Consider the following 20,413-nt stretch of genomic DNA (forward strand, 5'->3'; position numbering starts at 1 on the left):
CCGGATGGCTGTGCCTCCTCGGCGGGAGACACTAATCCTTATTTTCTGGATCAAGATGTTGAAGATGAAGAATCCACAGGGGGAAAAGGAAAAAAATAAAAAGTTCGGATGGGGCCCGGGGAGTCCAAGCAGGCCCCATCCTCATTCCTGGCGGTGCTTTTTCTGGGGCATCGCTGCCTCACCTCATCCTTCCTCCTTCCGGAGGCAGCGATGGGAATGATTTGCTGCAAATGACATCAGCTGCCTGTGGCGGCTGTTGGCAAAGCGGCGGCGGCAGCAGCAGCAGCGCGTGGCTGTGCCGGGTCTCCCTCCCCCCCCACCCCGCCTGTTTCTCCTCAGCCGCCGCCGCCGCCTCCCTCCGCCTTCTCGCCAGGTCCCAGCCCCGCACTGTCTCGGTATAAAAACCCGCCGCCTCCCCGCCCTCCCTCACTCTCCCAGCTGCCTGGAGCGCGGCGGTGCCTCTCGGCGCGCTTCTTTTTTTCCCCCCTCTCTCTCTCTCTTCTCCCCCTGCAGAGGGAGGCGCCTTTGGAATTAAACCCTTTCGTCGCCTCCCCTCTTTTCTCCGCCGTCGCCTTGCGAGGAGAGCCTAGAGAAGGCGCTGCGAAGGAGGGAGGAGGAGGAGGAGGAGGAGGAGGCGGCGGCGACGACGGGCTTGCCAGGATGGCGACGGTAGTGCTGGAACCCGAGTCGGAGCCGTCTTGTAGCCTTCCCAGCGCGGTCCCCCCTTCGCCGAGCCTGTCGCACCGTTTTCTCGACAGCAAATTTTATCTGCTGGTCGTGGTGGGCGAGCTGGTCACGGAGGAGCATCTGAGAAGAGCCATAAGCAATATAGAGCGAGGTAAGGCGGAGGTTTTCTGCCCTAATCCCGCCCGCCCAGTTTCTCCTCTCTTCCTTCTCTCCGGCAGGATTTTCGGGAAGAGGGATCTCGTTTTTTTTCCTTCCTTCCTTCCCGCCCCCGAGCTCTCTGGCTTGGCCGAGGGGAAAGGGAAGAGATCAGGGACGCCCTACAGGTTGCACAAAAGTCCTTGCTGCCACCGTCTCTTGTGGTGGAGAGAGAGGGGGGGGGGGAGAGGAGGAGAGAGTTCGATGCAGTTACCCGAGCTGTGATTCTGCCTACGACCTTGGTACCCGCCGCCCCCTCCGTCCCCATCGGAACTTCTGCTCCTTGCCTGTTTATGGTGCAATTCTCGGGGACTAGTTGGGCTGATCTCCTAGTTCAGCCCAGCGGAGATCCCAAAAAAGGAAAATCTGATGCAACCACTCCCTTCTCTCTCTCTCTCTCTCTTCCCCCCCTCCCCCCTTTTCTCTTCTGTGGATGCTTGTGTTAGGAGGGGGTGAGGATTCTCTCTCTAGAACTGCAGTGCTACTGTGGCCAGCCGTGTCAATATTTAACCCCCCCACCCCGGTCCCATTTTTCAGAGAGATTCACATTTCTAGGCGTGCCTTGTGCACAGAAGAAAGAAAGAAGCTGCAGGGAGGCACTGAAGGGTGTGGAGGCAGCAGTTCTTGCCTGATGAGAGGGGAAGAAATGGCACCCTTGTAATTGATGGCTTTGGGTTTTTTTTTTTGTTTTTTTTTACCCGTAGCTGACTTCAAACAACAACAAGTCTAAGAGTTGATCCCCCTCCTCATTCTTAGGAAAACCTTGTTCTCTGGGGATATTCATCCATATTTCCAGAGATGTAGGACAGGAAGCAGAAGGAAATGAGACCTGGGAGGGGTAATATGTCCAGGGAAATGCTGTATGATTTTTACTCCATCGAGTACATTTCCTGGAGATGGATAAGGATGCCTCTGCTTCTGAATCAGCAAATACGTTGGGTGTTGGGGGTATTTTGCCTTTCCGCAGAAAGATCTGCAGTTGACTTTGGCATTTTTGCTGCACCAAGAGGCACAAGGAAGGTGCAGTTGATCTTGAGTTTTACTTTTCTCTTCTGTGAGTCATTCCTCCCCTCCTATTGTCATCATTCATACACATCCCACCCACCCCCCTCTAGCTCAGAGCAGAGGTCGTTCCAGTCTTTGCTTGCCAGCAACAGTGTCTCCTTTTTCTTTTTTCTTTTTTTTTTTCCTCCCACCTCTCTATGCTGCTGCTAGAGAGTCTGCCCAGAGATACCGGCGGCGTGGTGGGCGTGGTGCAGTCCGCAGTGCGGTCCCTATGGCAGCCCATAGCTGACAAAGGGCGTTTATACAGTCAAGGAGAAAAAGAGAATTATATTTAGGATCCATTTGCACCCTGTTTGCTTTTGCTCTCTGAAAATTGAGGAGAAGGGGCTTTAGAGAGCTCTGGAGCTGCAAAATATGCCACTTCTGGACAGAAATACAGCAGCTTCTTTTGTTTCTAACTTTCGGCCATAAGTGATATGGATTTTTTTCCTTCTCAAGCTTTCTGAGCGTAGTGCAGATTTTGGAGAGATATTTTTTTCAAGACAAGTAACACAGAGAAATTATAATTATAGAAAAAGGAACACTTTATTTATTGTATCTTACTATTGCTTGGCCACAGATTATTACAGCTTTCAAAAGTCGCAGTACTGAAAATTGAGGAAAGCAATTTTTCAGTACAAGTAGAATAAAATGATATGTATTTTGAGTATCAAAGCTGGTTATATTCATAAGCTTTAGGCAAATTCTCTCTTTAATTATTCTTTTCTTAGAAAAAGAAAGCAAGGGATTTCAGCCATTGTCAGAAACCCTTGGCTACATGTAGGTGTGGTTCATAATTACTTTGGGATTTGTTCTTGATTTTGTATTCTAGTGAATTTGCACTATACATTGATTTCTGTAATCATACCGAAAGTTGCCGGAAATGATCTTTGGTCATGTTCTTTCTGGCTACACCTAAAAGTTTTAGATTAAGTCGGAATTTGCTGCATTTTGATTAATAATTTAATAATATTAAGGCATTTGATGACAGTTTTTGCTTCAACAAAAAGAAACAAAATTCCTATATTGATTTTTGTTTTGTTTTTTACTGCATAGTTCAATTGTAGCATTCTTGATACTAGATTCTGAACACAAAATGATGGCACTTATAAACATTCAGGGGATTTACCCATGTCAGTGGTTTAAGCCTTGATTAGAAAAGTCTAGAGATTTCTTTGTTAAAATATACAGCAGCTTGATTAAATGTCTAGTTGAACAAGGCTTTTACAGCAAGGCCTTCATGGTTTCATGATTCTGCACTCTTAGTTTTGGCCCTTGGACACCACCCTGGAAGATGCTCAATTAATATGAATCACTGCAGAGAAATCTGAGAGCCCATCATCTATGGATGACGTAGTAAAATATTATCTTGAAGGAATTGAAAAATGTTTTTTAATATTACCAAATGATATTTAATGGTGACAGCTATTTAATAATTATAGAAAATCAACTTTATTATTTATTAAATTATTATTTATGTATCAAAAAACTTTATTATACAATATTTATTTCCATATATCCATTTTACTCTCCCCCCCCATACTTTAAAACCTATGGAAAATCTAACAATTGTGAGTCTGCCCAGATTGCTGATAAAGACTTGAACTGACAAAAATGATTGACAGACCTGATTTTATTTTTTTTAGAAGGAAATAAAAATTCCTTTCAGTATATTTTTATTAATCACTCATGTTAATATACAAGACCAATCTTTCTACTTTTTAGTGTAGAATTTTGTGTGATAATTGTGTCAGAAATGCTGACTCACAGAGCTCTATTGTATAGACTGATTTAACAGTGGATCTTTAATAGGCTTCCATATTTACTTTTAAACAAGGCTGGCTTTTTGAGAACTTATGATTTATATCTGGGTTTTTTTTAATTCTTGCAAAAGCCAGTATTCTAAAAATAACTGAATTTGATTACCAAATGTTCAGTAACATTTTCCTAACTTGGTGCCCTCAAACATGGTAGCAAAGGATTATAAGATTTGATACAAAGCAATCTTTCAGAAATGTCCAGCTAAATCTTTCATTTACCAGAATGAATGTACATATAACATACAAACTGAAAATATTTGAGTTCTGTCATATTTGTGTGAATACACGAATACATTACTGGATACATTATCCATATGTTTCTCATTCTGAAACATTTTTGTTAACTAGATCCCATAAAATATGAACACTTACAAACTCTTTGTATACCTGGAAATGATACAAAATGTATTAAGAAATAAAAATAAGATATAAAGCAAATAGCAAACCTGAATATCCTAAAATAATAACTGTAGTAAGTCAGAATAATTTTCTATATACCATATGGAAAAACTATTAATCAGATGTCCTCTGAATCATTTTCAAACTGTCTGCACAATTTAGATCAGCCTGGCTTTATACTAGAGGATTTGAAGTCAAACAAGAGAAAAAGGTTTAAAGATATGATACATGCATCAGGTTTAAGAAATTCTGGGTCAGTTTTCCAGACAAACTCATGCGCCCTAGAGATTCATGCTATAGGTGTGGGATTAACCTTTGGAATTTAGATAAGAACTATCATCTCCACTAAAAATTAGTTGTCCATTAGTGGATGGGAAGATCTTCCAACAAAAAATATTGCATGTCACAATAGACCAGGGATCTTCAAACTTGGCAGCTTTAAGACCTGTGGACTTCAACTCCCAGAATTCTCCAGCCAGCATAGCTTAAAGCTGCCAAGTTTGAAGACCTCTGCAATAGACCATAAATTCTGACATTATATAGAGCTACGTCCTACATTCCTAACCAAGGCAGAAGTTGCTTTCTGTCAAGTCAGACCTTTTGTGAAAATTTGGCAGAGATTTACTAATGATGTCATAGTTGAAGTGGAAAAAACTGAAGAAGGAATCACTCTTCTTTGGACTTTTTTTTTTTTTTTTTTGGCCATTATTGAATTTCAAGAGTTCCATTAAAAGCAGGATAAAAGCAAAATCTGATTGATTTAACACAATAATATGGATTCCCTTTTGAAAATTTTCAAAAAGGCACCCTTCCAAAATTGTGTACTCAGTAGACTAAAACAATTTAATTTGACTGACTTAAAACAAATTTTTTAAAGAGTATGCGAGCCTGATGTATTTTTAATAGTTCTGGAAGCAATTAGAATGAAATAATTTGGAGGAAGCATGAATATGATTTAATTATTTTTTTGAACATTTATTTATAAAATATTTTCATTTTTGTTGAAATACAAGAAAAACAAGATTAGCAATTTAGCAGATATGCTACAGAAGCACTGAAGACAGTTGATGTTTAAATTCTAGCACATCCTTTTGGCTTTGCTAAGTTGGGAATTTGAATGCTCTGTAATTCATACAGTAATCCCATTTTAAACAGTTCTAGCTCAACAGGTGTTACCTCCATCCAGTGTCATGAAACTGGTCTTTTGCTCATATGACAGGACTTTGTGTTCTCACCTCTGAACTCTTTCCAGCCTCCAAATTGCTTCTTCGGGGTGATGATCCCCAGTGATTGGAGCAGATATAACAGGGCAGACTAAACATTGTTCCACCAGTAGACAAGCTTATAATTGGATTTATTTATATCCATTCATTACATTGCTCACTTTATTTGGAAATAATCTTACAGGATCATTGTTGAAATAGAGTCTGACAATAAACCTGTCAATAAATCTGTTTGTCACAGTTTTTCCAAATGTCACTTAACCCTGTGTGTGTGTGTGTATGTATGTGTATGTATATGTATATAAAATTAAGTTATGGGTGCTCCAACACTGGTGGCTTTTAAGAAGAGATTGGACAACCATTTGTCTAAATGGTATAAGGTTTCTGCCTTAAACAGAGGGTTAGGTTAGAAGACCTTCTAGGTCCCTTCCAACTCTTTTATCCTGTTAATACATTCTATTGTAATAAGAAACAATATTAAAAAAACCTGCCTAAAAGGCAGAAGGAACATGCTGTATGAACGTTACTATTATTACCAATACCCAAATACTTTTGGAACTGTTCTATTCCACTGCAGCTGAAAGTAATTAGTGTTTCAAACATTAAATTACTGAGAGGAAATTAAACTGTTTGAATTTAAAATTCTCTTTACCCAGAATTTCTAACAGGTTTGTCTAATTTTCTAGGCCCATTTGTTTAACCGTTTCTAATTGTATAACAGATAAATTTGTTTATATCTATCTCAACCCTAAAATATGGAGTATGCTTTGCTAAGGATGCTTGTCAGCCCTCCAAGGTAGACCAGACTAGGAACTAAAATCACATCAACCAATACTACTTTTATTATAAGGTTATAGTATCAGAATCTTACATGTCTGAATGCACTTCCTGTTCCCTTCTTCCCTTTATTTTCTGGAAAACTAGGGAGGGTTTTGTCTCAGACATTTACTTGGATTACAGATTGGGTTGGACCCAAATTTCTTTTATCTAACCATTGTCTTGGTTACAGGTCTTCCACCTGTATTTATAATTATAAGGTTATAATTTTGCCCATTACAGATCCTGAAAAGCAGTGGTTATTTTCTGACCACATTGAAACTCCTCTTGCAGGGGTCTCCTGAGGCTCCCAAAATCCTTACCTTTGGCCCTTAGAGCCTTTCCAAAGTTAACATCAAAATTGATTGTAAATGTAACATAAGGGAAAAAAATGGAGAGCAATCTTATACATTGTAACTTAAGTTATTTAGTCAATTTGAATCCAATGAGGTAAAATACAATTTTTGTCCTATCTTATCCACATTGGGAGGGTGGTCACCATCTCCCACCCCAGACCACTGGCCAAATATAGTCCCACCAGAAAAATATTGTACAGCCCTATCCTTTTGGTATTACTGCACTGTTGCTGCTTCCCTTTTAATTAGCTGACACCTGCTGTTCAGGTACAGTGTACAGAGCTATAAATGTTACATGCATACAGGTTTGTAGAAGAACTCACATTGTCTTATTGACCAAACCAATAAAACAGTTGGGGAGGGAGGAAGTAGGTGACCTTCTTTAAAATTGATGCAATAATTAGGATTTGCTTCCAAACATTTGCATTTATTCTGTTTGTAATCTTCCTTTTTAAAAAAAACAAACATTATTTTAAAAATTATCTAAGATGATTGCATGCATTTAATTCTTAGAATCTTCGTTTATGTCATATAAACAAATAATAGTCTTTTAATTTATAATACCTTGCTGTAAATGTTTCAGTGTAACACATTGAATTAAGTTTACTGCTATTTATGTAAAAATGTAAACTCAAAATTTTCAAGACTTTAAAAGGAAGCATCAATATATTATCTTGGCTGGACTCCCATATTTAGTTTCTCTTATGTCAGTCCTTGCTAATAGTAAGCTAGGAACCTGTAGTATTGCTAGATGTATTAGTATATAGAAAATCTGCTCAGTAATGATACAACTGTAGTTGACACAGGCTAAAGGGTGTGAGCAGAATAACTATCTTTGGGCTGAATGAAGCAGGCTACAATGTTTATGTGAGTCATGTAAATGGCTATTTAATTGGTGAGATTATGGTTCCTGGCAGATACGGGGAAAACCTGTGGCCTTTTCTACCTTATGTGCCTAAATAACATAGCTGGCCTTGGGTACTCTGTATCTTAACCATATGCAGAAAGCAAAATAGTATCTATATCCTACCACATTCTTAATTCAGCCTACCTCAAAAGGTAGTAGTTGTGGGGGAAACAATGGAGAAGAAAAATATATGTATATTGTTCTGAGTTCCTGGGGAGACAAAGTGTGTTGGTGGAATCCAAGAATTAATACATTCCCAAACTAGGCATTATAGTTCAGAAGTTGATGGTTTGCGAAAGGCTGCCATAAAATTAACATTCATTGTACAGATGTGATCGAGAAAAATGAGGTGATTCAAGACAAATGTGAGGTTAAATGAGAAGAAAGCATTATTCCCTGATGGGACAGTTTGTTCAGATCAGACAAAAGAGTTTTATAGAGCTGGCTTTTTCTATTGGTGAAAATAGATGGAATCCTTTAAGAAAGTGGTCCCAAAGCTTTCTTGCTCCTCAGACTAGCAGTGGCGGTGGCAATTGGTGTGGGGAAAAGAAGTTTTGCACACACAACCTTATCCTGCGCATGCGCAAATGAAACTCTGCACACATGCCCGCTGTTTGCACGGCCCAGTTAGTTTGGGTACCACGGTTTAAGTCAATGGTACTAGATGAAAAGTATTAGTATCATACAATACTTAGGCAATACTACATTGCCTATTTCCATCAAACAGAGATGAATACAGTTATTGGTAGAAAACCCTGAGTGATAGCAGTACTGATGTATGGAAGGCTAGCTGCCAGAACCCTGCGTGGTTCTTGTCTTTATGTGTTATGAAACAAAAAAGATGGACATTTCATTTGGAACTGTGCTTACTTAGCACAAAAAGGGCAAAGTTAACCAGGTAGGAGAATTTTGTGGAGAAGGTGGCAGGTAGCATTCTGATCAGTGGTGCTTTGCAACAGGCTATGTCTCCTGGGGTAGTTGTTTGGTAATTGGGCAGGATCACAACATGTTTTTGAAATTCCAAGTAAACACACCTGCACAAAAAGTGTTTGTATACACTGTATGTATAAGCTGGGTATATAAATCTGAGCAGCACACTAATGAGGGCCTTTTCTGGGATACAGTCCTAGTCACTACTAGCAAAGTGTTTGTCCTAAACTCAAATAGATTGTCATATTTATCTTACCACCACCTCCCCTCCTCCAAAATTTAGATCAGCAAAGTCTTTCTTCACTCAGTTGTTCCTTCACTCATTTTTATTTCTGGAGAGATTTGTTTCATTTTTATTTCTTTGTGGTGCTCGTAGTTGTTGTAGTGATGGATATTCTGTGATTGTAATGACAGATTATTTTAATTTTGTTACTTTTTGTAATGTGGTTGAGTGCTTCTGTAGGGAGAAGGAATCCTGGTTTACAAATACATACATGCATTCATAAATATTTAAAGCATAATGATTTAGAGAAAGTGTTTTTACAAGTAGCATAAAACAATTAGTTCAATGTTTTTATAGCATGTTGCAAATTGGTTAGCACATCATCCTTTTGTAAATGCCACATTACCATCCTATAAACTTGCTCCCTAATAAAACAAGTAAAAAAGACTAGCCTTGATGGGAATAGAGTTCTAAATAAAGTCAGTAATTAAAGAACTAAAGATATATGAGAGACTTTGGGAGATAAAAGACTAAGCCTGGTAAGGGAAATAAGAAAACTGGTTTTAAAAACATGATGTGTTTAGAGTAGAGGATTGACAGGTGTATTTTAAAAAATAAAATCTAAATGTATTCATGCATCCATATGTAAAGAGAATCTGAGAGTAAGTGAAATGTTGGACTAGGATTGGGGGACTCACATTCAAACCTATATTTAAGCCATTGAATTGGTTTACTGTATTTACTTATTAAAAAGACTCATATAGTTGCCTAGCTTATGCACTATAATGCAAGGTTGCTTACAAACCACAACAAAAACAGTACAAAGCATAAAAACCATCACAAAAACCCTAGGTACTGCCACCAAAGTACACACACACACAGACACAAAGAAAGAGAGAAGAATGTGTGTGTCTATGACAATTCACCATGGCCAACTATCTGAGGTGCAACTTGCTGCGGTCAATTTGCCGCAGGTCAAGAGCTACAATAACATGAAAGAAATAGTGGAACAGAATCATTGAAGAAAGGATGCAAAAGGAGGGACAGAATGAAATGTGAATGGCAAAGATTAAAATTAAATAATGAAATAGAGTTGTCCCATGGTGAGTCCTGCAGTGAGTTGGCCATGGTGAGTAGGCCGTGATGAGTTGTCAATAGTGAGTTGGCCACAGCGAGTTGGCTGTGGCAAGTTGTCCCATTCTGAGGGAGACAGAGAAAGAGACAGAAACAGAGACGGAAAGAGAGAGAGAGGGAGAAAGAGAAAGAGAGAAAATCAACATAAAGTTTTATTGGGACTCCAGCCTTACTCCATCCCAGTGCTTGTGGGAAAAGCCACCTAACTTTGGGCCATTCTATCAGCCTAACCTACCTTGAGGGGAAATTGGAAAAAGGAGAGCTAAGATTTCCACCTTGAGCTCCTGAGGTAAAAGGAAAAAGAAGCTAACAATAGTAATTAATATTTCTGTACTTATCCCTGACTACGTTTTTTTTTTTTAACATCTAGGTATCCGATCATGGGACACAAACCTCATTGAATGCAACTTGGATCAAGAACTTAAACTTTTTGTGTCTCGCCATTCAGCTCGATTCTCTCCTGATGTGAGAGGTAAGGTTTATTTTTCTGTTATTGCCTGTATTTGGTGGAGATTAATTTAAAACACCTGTTGCACAATAGGTCTTGGTCTCCATTAAGACAATACAATTGTAATCCTATATTCACATTCCAGAGAGCAAGTCAACTGAGGTTTTCTTTTGGATTAATATATCTAAGGTCACAGTGTAAAATTGGTTGTCTCTCTTTTAAAGAAAGACTTATAGAGGACAACAGACAAAGCCAATATGTAAACTTGATGTCACAGCCAGTAGCTATAATTCCAGACTTACTTACTGGAAAGTAAATGTTGATGAAATCAGTGAAAATCAATTCACAGGGAATTTATTTAGTTGGACTATAAGCATATAACTAATCATGTGGTATATTGTTCTGAGCAAAAAGGATTCTGTTCTTAGGATAACTCAATTATACACTATTGTTTTCCAATAAAAGAATAATATGATGTGAGTTGCTGCCTTTTGACAATGTACTCCCAAAGGTGCTTTTTTCAAACCTGGATGACTCGAATCTAGATGACTGAGCATCTCCATAGACATTTTGACAATGCAGTTCTCTGCATTAATAAAAGCTGAAGCAATGGGGCACAATTTCATTGCAGATTAATGTTTTCTTAGTTTTACTACAAATAAATATTTTTGTGGGATCAGAATAAGTTGTAATTCCTTTTAAATTACAAAAGCTGTTGAATCTTGGTTTTAAAAAATTGTAGGTATTGGTGAGAATAAAGATTATGATGATTATGCCACTTTCCTTTCCCCAGGCTTCATTTTAAGCAAAGTTTGTATGTCTGCTATATAGAGGGTTACATATTTACCCAGATTAGATGCTCAAATTCTATAAAATGCTTCCAACTCCTTGCACATATGCAACATGTCCAAAGTTTAATATGCAGATTATCTGTTATAAAATCCTATCAAAACAAATAGGAATCACACTTTCTTTTAGGAAGGATTAAAATAGGATTTTACTCAAATAAAGTTTTCTTAGCTTAATCACAGCAGAATGGGTCTTCCTATTTTAGATCTGGGTGGGCAAATTTTAAATAGCTGAAAGTCTTACTTAAAATTGGGATTGGTGAAGACAGCAGTGAAGGGGAGGTAATATAAAATGAGTGAAATTAGGATTATTATTTTTTTCATGAATTTAAGGAGAGACTTTGCTAATTTTATGGGAATTTATAGGTTTACAACTATAGTTTCCATGGTTTTATGCCTGTGTCTTCAGAAAATAAGGCAGAGGCTTTAGGTTTTCATCCCATTCATTGGTAAGAATGTTCTAGTTTTCATTGTAGTTAAAAATAAATCTTGGGAACAACCTCCTCTCCTATTTGTTAAAGTTTGGGGGAAAGAGGGATTGAAGTTTGCACTGATTCAGTTCCCTCTACCATCTTATTCTACTTCATGTATAGACTCAACTTTACATTCCTAGGTCTTTATTCAGGTATAGGATCAACCCAATTCAGTGGTGAGATAAGTTTCTTCTCTTGGCTGGTGATGCTGGCTCTTACAGTGCAACCTCTCTAGAGGATTAGATTAGGGAAAGCTTGCATAGTTCTTTGCCTCTCAAGAAAGAATATATGCAGTGCCACAGTTACTTTTAGAGTAAGATCATTAAGAACATAGTCTTGATCCAAAATATTTGACTTCTGCTTAATGGGAATTGAGCTAAGCAGATGTAAATTGGATACATCTGTTGTAGATCCCACATTGGTTATATTAAACTTTTCCTGATCCTAAAGAAATCACAGAAACCTCCTGCGATACAACTTTCTTGGAATATATCTAAGATTTGCACAAGATACAGATTTTCAGTTATACTGAATATTAAATAATTCTTTACTAAATAACACTCACTTTAACTCACTTTAATTAAAATCTTAAAATCTACTGTTCAAATCATTGTATCAAGGTAAACTAATGCAAGTCTCTACTTCTGTTCAAATGCATAAAGTAAAATTAAGTGCACAATAGTAAGAAATATAGGCTGGCATTTAGACAGTACCTGGATGACCTGAAGTTAGTCTAGATTATTCCAAGATATTAAAACTATTTAATCCAGGGGTGAAATCTACTTATCTTCCTTACCGGTTCAGAAGCCTCCAGTTCCCCCCACTGCCTATCTCTGCCCTTTTTGGCCATCCTGTACCCTGTCTTGTGGGCCATCAAGTAGTGCTAAATTTGCCTGGGACTTGGACTGTTTACTATGCTGCAGTTCAGGCAAGCCATGGCACTGGGGTTGTATGGAGACATGAGATGCAGCACAGCGCAAAGCCACAGCTAACCCAGGCCAGCACAGCACAAAGAGACTTCTTGGAGCACTGGGGTTTGGGGGTTGCAAGAAACCCCTGGACCCAGCCCAGCCCATTTCAGCAGTGTGGGGAAGGGATCTTCTTGGCAGTCTACAGCTCAGAATGCAAGGAGCCCCTGAGCTGCATTGCAGCATTAAGCCCAGCCCCAATCTATCTCAATAGTGCAGCGCAAAGGGTTTTCTTGATGCACTGCAGCTCTGGGACTGCAAGTAGTTTGCAAGATGCAGCACGGAGCCAATCGTAATATGAAGCCCAACCCCAGCCTGACCTAGCAACATGATGCAAAGGGGCTTCTTGGGGCACTGCAACTCTGACAACTCTAGTAGTCGGTAATCAGTCCAACTTGGGATTTACAATATTTCATATATCTTCTTTTTGATATTTTCTGTGTTCACTATTAGCTTTATAGTAGAAGAGTTGTACTATAAAGTCTATGGCTGCCACAAATCAGAAGTCTGGTAACACCTCTTCAAACTAACAATTAAGTGTTAATACTTCTTACTAACTTTATAGGAGATTCATTACAGAAAAGTATACAAATGTCACAAAACAATATTTTGAAGTGGAAGTATTTTTCATGTTCCAACGTAGATTATGTAAGTATGTAAATACACACAAATACAGATAGGGGGGATGGAGAAGTCTCCAATCAAGTGACAGGTTTCACATCTAATCAGTACAGAAAAGCACAATACTCAATGGCACGGCAATTTTATAAGCTTTGGAAGTTGCTCAGTTTGGAAAAGAAATGCAATACTACAAATAATACTTTGGGGAGAACAGATTAAACTTTTGGAAGCCTTCTATTAATCACAGAATCTTACAAGAACTCTGGATGTCTGTCCTGTTAACGTGGCTGAAGTTTCAGCATTAGTTGTTATACTCGTTATTCTTAGCAAGAAAGAAAATGGAGACAAAGAGGCAGGAGGTTAGTTTAATTTGGCTGACTCATGCAAATGGATCAATGCTTAGTTTCCCCATGGAGAAGTTGCTATTAGCAACTGTGCCATAGCATCACTCCCTTGATGCACCGTAACAATGAGGCTCAGAATGTAGCTATCTTAAAAGCCTTCTGGATTGTGTTTACTTCTATAAGAACAATCCAAACACAGTTAATCCAACCAGTAAAATTGCTTTTAATGTCAACTGTTATTTTCTGAATTGGGAGGGGGGGAGAGGAGGTTCTTAGTTCTTAATTCTGATCCTTAACTTTAAATTATCAAATAGAAATATTTGCTTACTGGAAATATAAATATGCCTCATTTTCATTATGGAATGCTGTTCCTTCTCAGTTTGTTTTTCCCAGCTTGATTGCTTCCAAAATTCTATACTTCGGCTACCAAATATCCCACCAAGTGTGAAGCTACTTTTATGTTTAACTGATGTATAAAATTCTAATCAATAAATGATTCATGAATTGCACATATTTTTAATCTAATTATATTTGAAAGTTTAATTATTCATAGTAGTTAAAGAGCATTCTTTAATCAGGATCCGTATCCTTAGTTTTTGGTGCTTGTGATGTACCAGAAGAGGAAGATAAACATGAGGAGCAGGAAAGGGAAAGGCACACTCTGCTAAACTTCCTTTTGCAATGCTACATCCTTAGCATTATTGCATTGTCTGAAGTTGATTAAATACTGAATTACAAGATGTTACTGAAGTATCTTATATGGTATGAACTGTCTTTATTGGCTATAGCTCAACATCTGGAAAGAAACTAGTTGGTACTTATATTAATTTTATTTTGGAAGGAATCCATTTGTACATTCTAGCACTGGAGACTTCTACAACTTCTCTTTAATATTTTATAACAGAAAAATAAAAAATAACTGCCAGGACAATAATAGAAATCATCTCCCCCCATTTCTTAATCTTTTTGGTTTTGTTTTGGATTTTTTGAGAGCCTGGCTTTAAGTCTCTCTTGACTCAAGTAATTTGCCATTGTCTCCTTCCTAGGGCTGAGAGAAAGTGACTGGCTCAAGGTCAACCAGCTTTGTGACAAAGTCAGGACTAGAATTCATGGTTTCTTGAGTTTCTAGCCTTATGCATTAATCCATACCGCAAACTTTGCTTTGTTTTTTGCTAATTTTCTGATAGATACAAGGATAATGTATCTGATACTTTGAACAGGTTTACCACATTTCAAGTTTGTGGTTGCAGAATTTAGTGCTGTAAATGATAATTGTGTCCTATTGAAAAACAAAGGTGAAAGGAGATTCTAGTTCATTTTCAAAAGGCCTTGTTCAGAATAATATAAGGATAGAGAGAGGAAGTTAAGCTTAGACATTTCTCTTGCTTGAAACTATAAGGGAATAATATATGTGCAATGTACAAATACTTTAAAAAGAGAGTGAGAGAAAGCAGTGCAGTAAATACATTATTTTAAATTATCCCACATGGAAGAACTATGCCTAATTTTTTGCAATGTTCTCTATTGCTTTTGTTTGTAGAATTAAGGAAGCTTCTACTAGTTTTATTTTCCTGCTGAATTTAAAAGATGCAAAATTTTGAAAGTAAACACATTTTATTTACATTTTTATTGTACTGTTATTACTGTTAAATGCATTTTAAAAATACTACCTGTCTAAAAGAAAGAGATATAGAAAGAGCTTACAATAAAAGCTCTTTGAGTACATTTCCTTCAGACACATTTGCTCTAAAGTATAGGAAGGCAAGATTTAGCAATGTGTTAATTTAATATTACTCATAGTAATTTATCCATTTCTATTGAACTATTAAGGTTGTCATTATCAATTGCAAACTACAGACCCTAGATTAAATTTTAAAAGATTTAAATAATCCCTAATGAGGATCCCACAAATAAAAAAAAAAAGTTCAGAATATTGTCTTCTCCACCTATTAGAAATATAGAAGATTGGCAAAAGATTTTTTTCCTTTGAGAATCAAAACAGTCATCAATAATAACCCAACTCCAAAATTTAAGCTTTGGTATTCATATATTATGCATCATTATGAATTGTCTCTTTGGGGCTATATCACAGTATAGATTTTGGTTATTCTATTTGTATTCATAGAAACACCTGCTGGGAAGGGTTACTTTGCCCGTAACAATTCCCCCTCCCATTAAACCTATAATTACATCAAGAATTATAATTTGCCTTTGCCTTCTGTGGGATAATGTCATCGCATGTCAAGTTGGGGATTATAAAGCAGAAGAACACCCTGCTGATGCTGTCATTTTATGTTAAACAGGAGAATCCGATTTCCTTCATCTCATAATGATTCAGAGGGGTATACCGTTTACTGAAATTAATGGAAATATGTAGATTTCCCACCAATTATAAGCCATAGAAAAGAGACAAAATATTTCTAAAAAAATAATTAGAAGTACCAATCTGTTATACTCTACAGTTCAAAGCATAGGCAACTAATGCTTCTAAATCAGTCACCAAATTTAGCTCTCGTCTGAATGAATAGAATCTGAATAAAGCCTGAAAAATCACACGCTAACCAAGGAAATAGTGTATCCCATTGTAAAAGCTGTTTATTTCCATATATGAGCTCAAATTTAAAATAGTAACAAACTGCTGCTTGTTCTTTCCAAGGACAAGCTTCTATTTTGCAAATGCATTGCTTCTTCCGTCTCAGGCAAAAGTCACAAGCTGTTTTCCAGTATTGCCAACATATTTTTCAAATAGGACTAAAAATTCTTTAATCTCAGGAGATCAAATAAAAGCATGTTATTTTCCTCTCTCCAGCACATGTGCACCATGGACCTTTCTGTTAATGAATTCATTGTGCTGAATTGTTCAAAAGCTGTACCGCCTTAAGATAATTAGTCTCAATTTGGCTATCTTTGACAGGAAGCAATCTGCAGGTGTTACTGCTCAGTGCTGGGTGGGACTTAGTGTATTGCTTATTATCCTACTTCATTTGGTAGAATATATATATATATTTGGCTTGACTTCCTGAACCTTGAGTTCATTGCCTACATCTGACATATCTCACACAATTGTATCTTTCCTCATAAGTTTTATTTCTTAATTGACAGCTAAAATTAAGCAAAGTAAAGAATGGAAATGAACCACATTTCTTTTTCTACCTTGCATTTTAATTGGCAGTGGTAAATTCCTTTGTAAAGTAAAGTGAAGGGGGGAAAATCTTCACTTTGGTTTGTGTACTTATACATACATACTTAGCATTCTATTGCCTTTTGAAATAAGCAAGGCTTTGTAAGCGCATGAAAAGGAGTAAAAATAGTAACCCAGAGAAATAGATAAAAGGAGGGAGTGGAGTTAAAGAAGCTAAAACTATTTTACCCAATCACCATTCAGTATACCTCTCCATACCTAAGCAAACCTATGGTACCATATTCTTTTCAATGAGCTTTCCACCCCTATTTTTGTTTTCCATTTCAATCTATATTCCTTCTTCTTGTATAATCAAACCACCTCAGTGTATTTCTTTTGTTCTGATCAATTACTTTGCATCCACATTTGTTAAACACACATTAATTTTTGACCCAATAAGTTTTATGGGAATCTTCAAACAAAAACTAGAGAGCCATCATCCAAAATACATTAGAACCTGCATGGACTACATGCCCTCTTGAAGTCTGTTCGAATTTTCATGATTCTGTGATAACTCCAGCTATTCACTTTATTCATATACTTTCTTTAAAACAACAATTGTGCAGTAACTTTCTCATGCACATGCATTTATCAGTTAACTATTGAAAAGCAAAAATCTAGTCTGCACAACTGCTGCCCAGCATAAATTTCAAGGCACTTTTCCAAATTTTTGGTCACTGTCATCTTTGTTTTCTTTCAATTAGAATTCCATCAAATACTTTTCTGGGCATGCTTAACAAACTAATCTAATACCCTGTAGTTTTTGCTTCACTCTTGCTGCTTTATATAAAAGGACAGTAAGAGCATTCTTTTATTTTTTCCCCACTTCCTTTTCTCCATATCTGCCTTTAATCATGATCCATTCCAGACTATTAAAAAAATCATGATTTTAGATTTATAATAATTCCTTTGCCATGTGTAAGCATAATAGACATATGTTTAAATCAGGGTATTGGAAACAACCAGACCATTTCCTAAGCAGACGCTCACCAAAGAGTCATCAGTCTGTCATTGTTGGCTCATGCTACTCTGTTATGATCTCTAATCCAGAGACTACTTTGCAAGCAACCCTATTATTGCTCACATCTCATCAATTAGAAAATAGATTTTGACCACATCCTACCAAATAGAAGTGCACTGACATACTCTTGGGATGCTTGTACATTGAAAATGAATTGTTTTTTTCAGTTTTTAATTTCCTTTCATAATAATAATAATAATAATAATTTTATTTCTATACCGCCCTTCTCCCGAAGGACTCAGGGCGGTGTACAGCCAATTTAAAAACACAAGACACAACAATAATTAAAAATTAAAATAATTAAATAGATTTGGCCGATTTAAAACCCCAAAAATTAAAATACCCCAATTTAAAATTATTATATTGACAGCCCTGCCTGGCGGAACAACAGGGTCTTCAGTGCGCAGCGGAACACCCGGAGGTCGGAGATCTTACGTATTTCCGGGGGCAGTTCATAACATTTTGTCACTCAGAATATGAATACACTGTAGCAGTTAAATACATAATTACTGTGAACTGGTTGGGCCTTTCTGCTGCTGTGATTTTATTATATGAGAAGAACACTGTTGAATTCTGGTTTACTCCCAGCGTGCTCATTGGGATTCTCTCAGAAAGTCCATAAGTAGGGCTTGAATTTAGAAGTCCTTCTGTTGGCATTTCACAGGCACATTATTTTTATTTGATCATCTTTCTTTAACTTGATCTTCTTATTTGATCACCTTTCTTTAACTTGGCACAGTCCAGATGTATCAGGATTTCTTGTCCTAGGAGTTATGGTTCAATGGATCTGTGTGTTTCTAAACTGAAGAAGCTGACTTTATCCCTAATAAAGCTATTCAAGTCTGTAGACAAAACTGCAATCAACAGGCAGTTCTTCTGTTTCAGGATTATTAAGGAATGGATTACCCTGAGTTCTGATGTTAATGGCAGGAGAAAAATAGCACTTGTTTACTTCCCCCCCCTCACCATTTGTCAGTGTATTCAATTGCAATTTCAAATACAGACATAGGTTTATGTTTGATTAAAACTCAAATCAGTCCATTATCGAAGAGAAAGCTTTGGCCTGCTGAAAATTCAATTTCCTTTTCTATATTTTCTTCAGCCTTATATTTTTGAGATGCAGCGTTTGTTGCTTCAATGCAACCCCTCTATATGATTAATATTATCATTCTATCCTCATTTCCTTTGGCACTTGTGAGTTGCTTTTGCTTTTTAATCAATATATGGTATTAGAAAAAATGTTTACAAATATTCACTAATGAAAGAAGAGTTATATAGGTGCAAACACCATGCAGGCATATATGCACCCATCCATCTATCTATCTATATGAATACATACGTACATTCACATAGCAGGTAATGTTCCTGTACATCTTAAGTTTAAATTAATGCAAATTTAAGATGCCTTATCCAGGTATTGTATTCTATATGCAATGAATTTAATATTGTCTTTATTTTGGTTCTTAAAAATAATGTGAACTCATAGCTTTGGTAAAATAAGTTAATGTTAGACTTGGACTGCTAAGACGGCAGTTATTATCCTTACTTAATAATTAAGGTCACTGTGTGATATAAGAGTTTAGTAAAGGGTGGTAGTTATGATAATCAAGTCATTCAGATTATGTTAGTTTGAAGAAATTCAGAGAATAATAGAGGGTGTCTTAGATGAACTCATCCTAAAATATACAGGTCTTAAAATATTTACAAACTTCTAAATAACAAGTCATATGATGGCTTGCATGCATCATCTCCCATTAAAGTGAATGTCTTCTATGTCTGGAAGAAGGTAAATTATTGTAATCCTTATACTTCTCTGTGGTGGCAGTTTACTTCTGTAGATAAGGAGTTGATTGTAAATTGTGATAAGTTTTATGATTGGTGAGGAAGAGTTTTTATTTATTTGTTTGCTTCAGCTTTAGAGCTGCCCAACTCCAGGCTGACTCTGGGCAACTAAAATATATAGCAACAAAAGTACACCAGAATGAACAGAAATAAACAGAAAAGGAATATTTTTAAAAACAGTACATCGGAACATATGTGAACGTACATATCTAAGAGAAAGATTCCATCCACCTTACCCTGAGAAAACAGCTAGGCCTCCACAAATGCCTAGAGGATGAGAGTTATATGGATGTCATTTCAAAGAGCAGTCACCACAATAGAGAAACTACACTTCCTGAGCCTTTGCACCCTAAAATACAACACTATTTGGTTGAGAGTATCCAGAATATAACCATTTTATTAGCTCTTTCCAGCTAGGCAAAAACTATGGGAGACAGGAGGTCTCTGAAATAACTGGCCTTATGCCATGTGTTATAAAGTTTTATAAGTGATAACCAGCACCTTGAATGACACACAGAAGTATTCTGGGAACCAATGTAGCTTGCAAAGCAGATGTTTCATATGGCCATGTCAAGGCAGGTCCACCACTGCTTGCATTGCTATGTTCTGGACCAGATGAAGTTGCTCATTCAGGCTTGGACAGCCTCGAGGCACTGGGACAGAATATCAGCAGCCTTGCATGGCTGGTCTAACATAAAACAGTGATAATTATCATCAGCAACAAAATACTTCTATGTATATAGACATATATATGCCGAGACCCTTGTTGGTAAGAGTTGAACCTCTAAATTATGTATGGGATGCAGGTTTTAATCTCACTGCAGCATTTTCTAGGCATGTGGTACTCCACATCTAGCCTAGACATGAATGAATGACAATCATTTAAGTTACTGTGAGACCAAGTAAAAAATTACATTTACAAATATTATTGGA

General features: G+C 37.1%; 1 protein-coding gene across 1 annotated transcript in view; it reads left to right on the plus strand.

Annotated features, from left to right (window-relative positions):
- Positions 1 to 611: 611 nt before the first annotated feature.
- Positions 612 to 20,413, plus strand: part of MAP1B (microtubule associated protein 1B) — a 58,238-nt gene continuing 38,436 nt past the window's right edge. Inside the window, exons 1-2 of the mRNA XM_070938806.1 lie at positions 612 to 838; positions 10,105 to 10,206. Coding sequence (XP_070794907.1) covers positions 661 to 838; positions 10,105 to 10,206 — 280 coding nt within the window. The 5' untranslated portion in view covers positions 612 to 660. The remainder of the gene's footprint in view (positions 839 to 10,104; positions 10,207 to 20,413) is intronic.

The sequence above is a fragment of the Pituophis catenifer genome, unplaced genomic scaffold, assembly GCF_029215685.1.
Source record: "Pituophis catenifer annectens isolate HBS135680 unplaced genomic scaffold, rPitCat1.0.hap2 SCAF_2, whole genome shotgun sequence".
In the NCBI taxonomy this organism is placed as follows: domain Eukaryota; kingdom Metazoa; phylum Chordata; class Lepidosauria; order Squamata; family Colubridae; genus Pituophis; species Pituophis catenifer.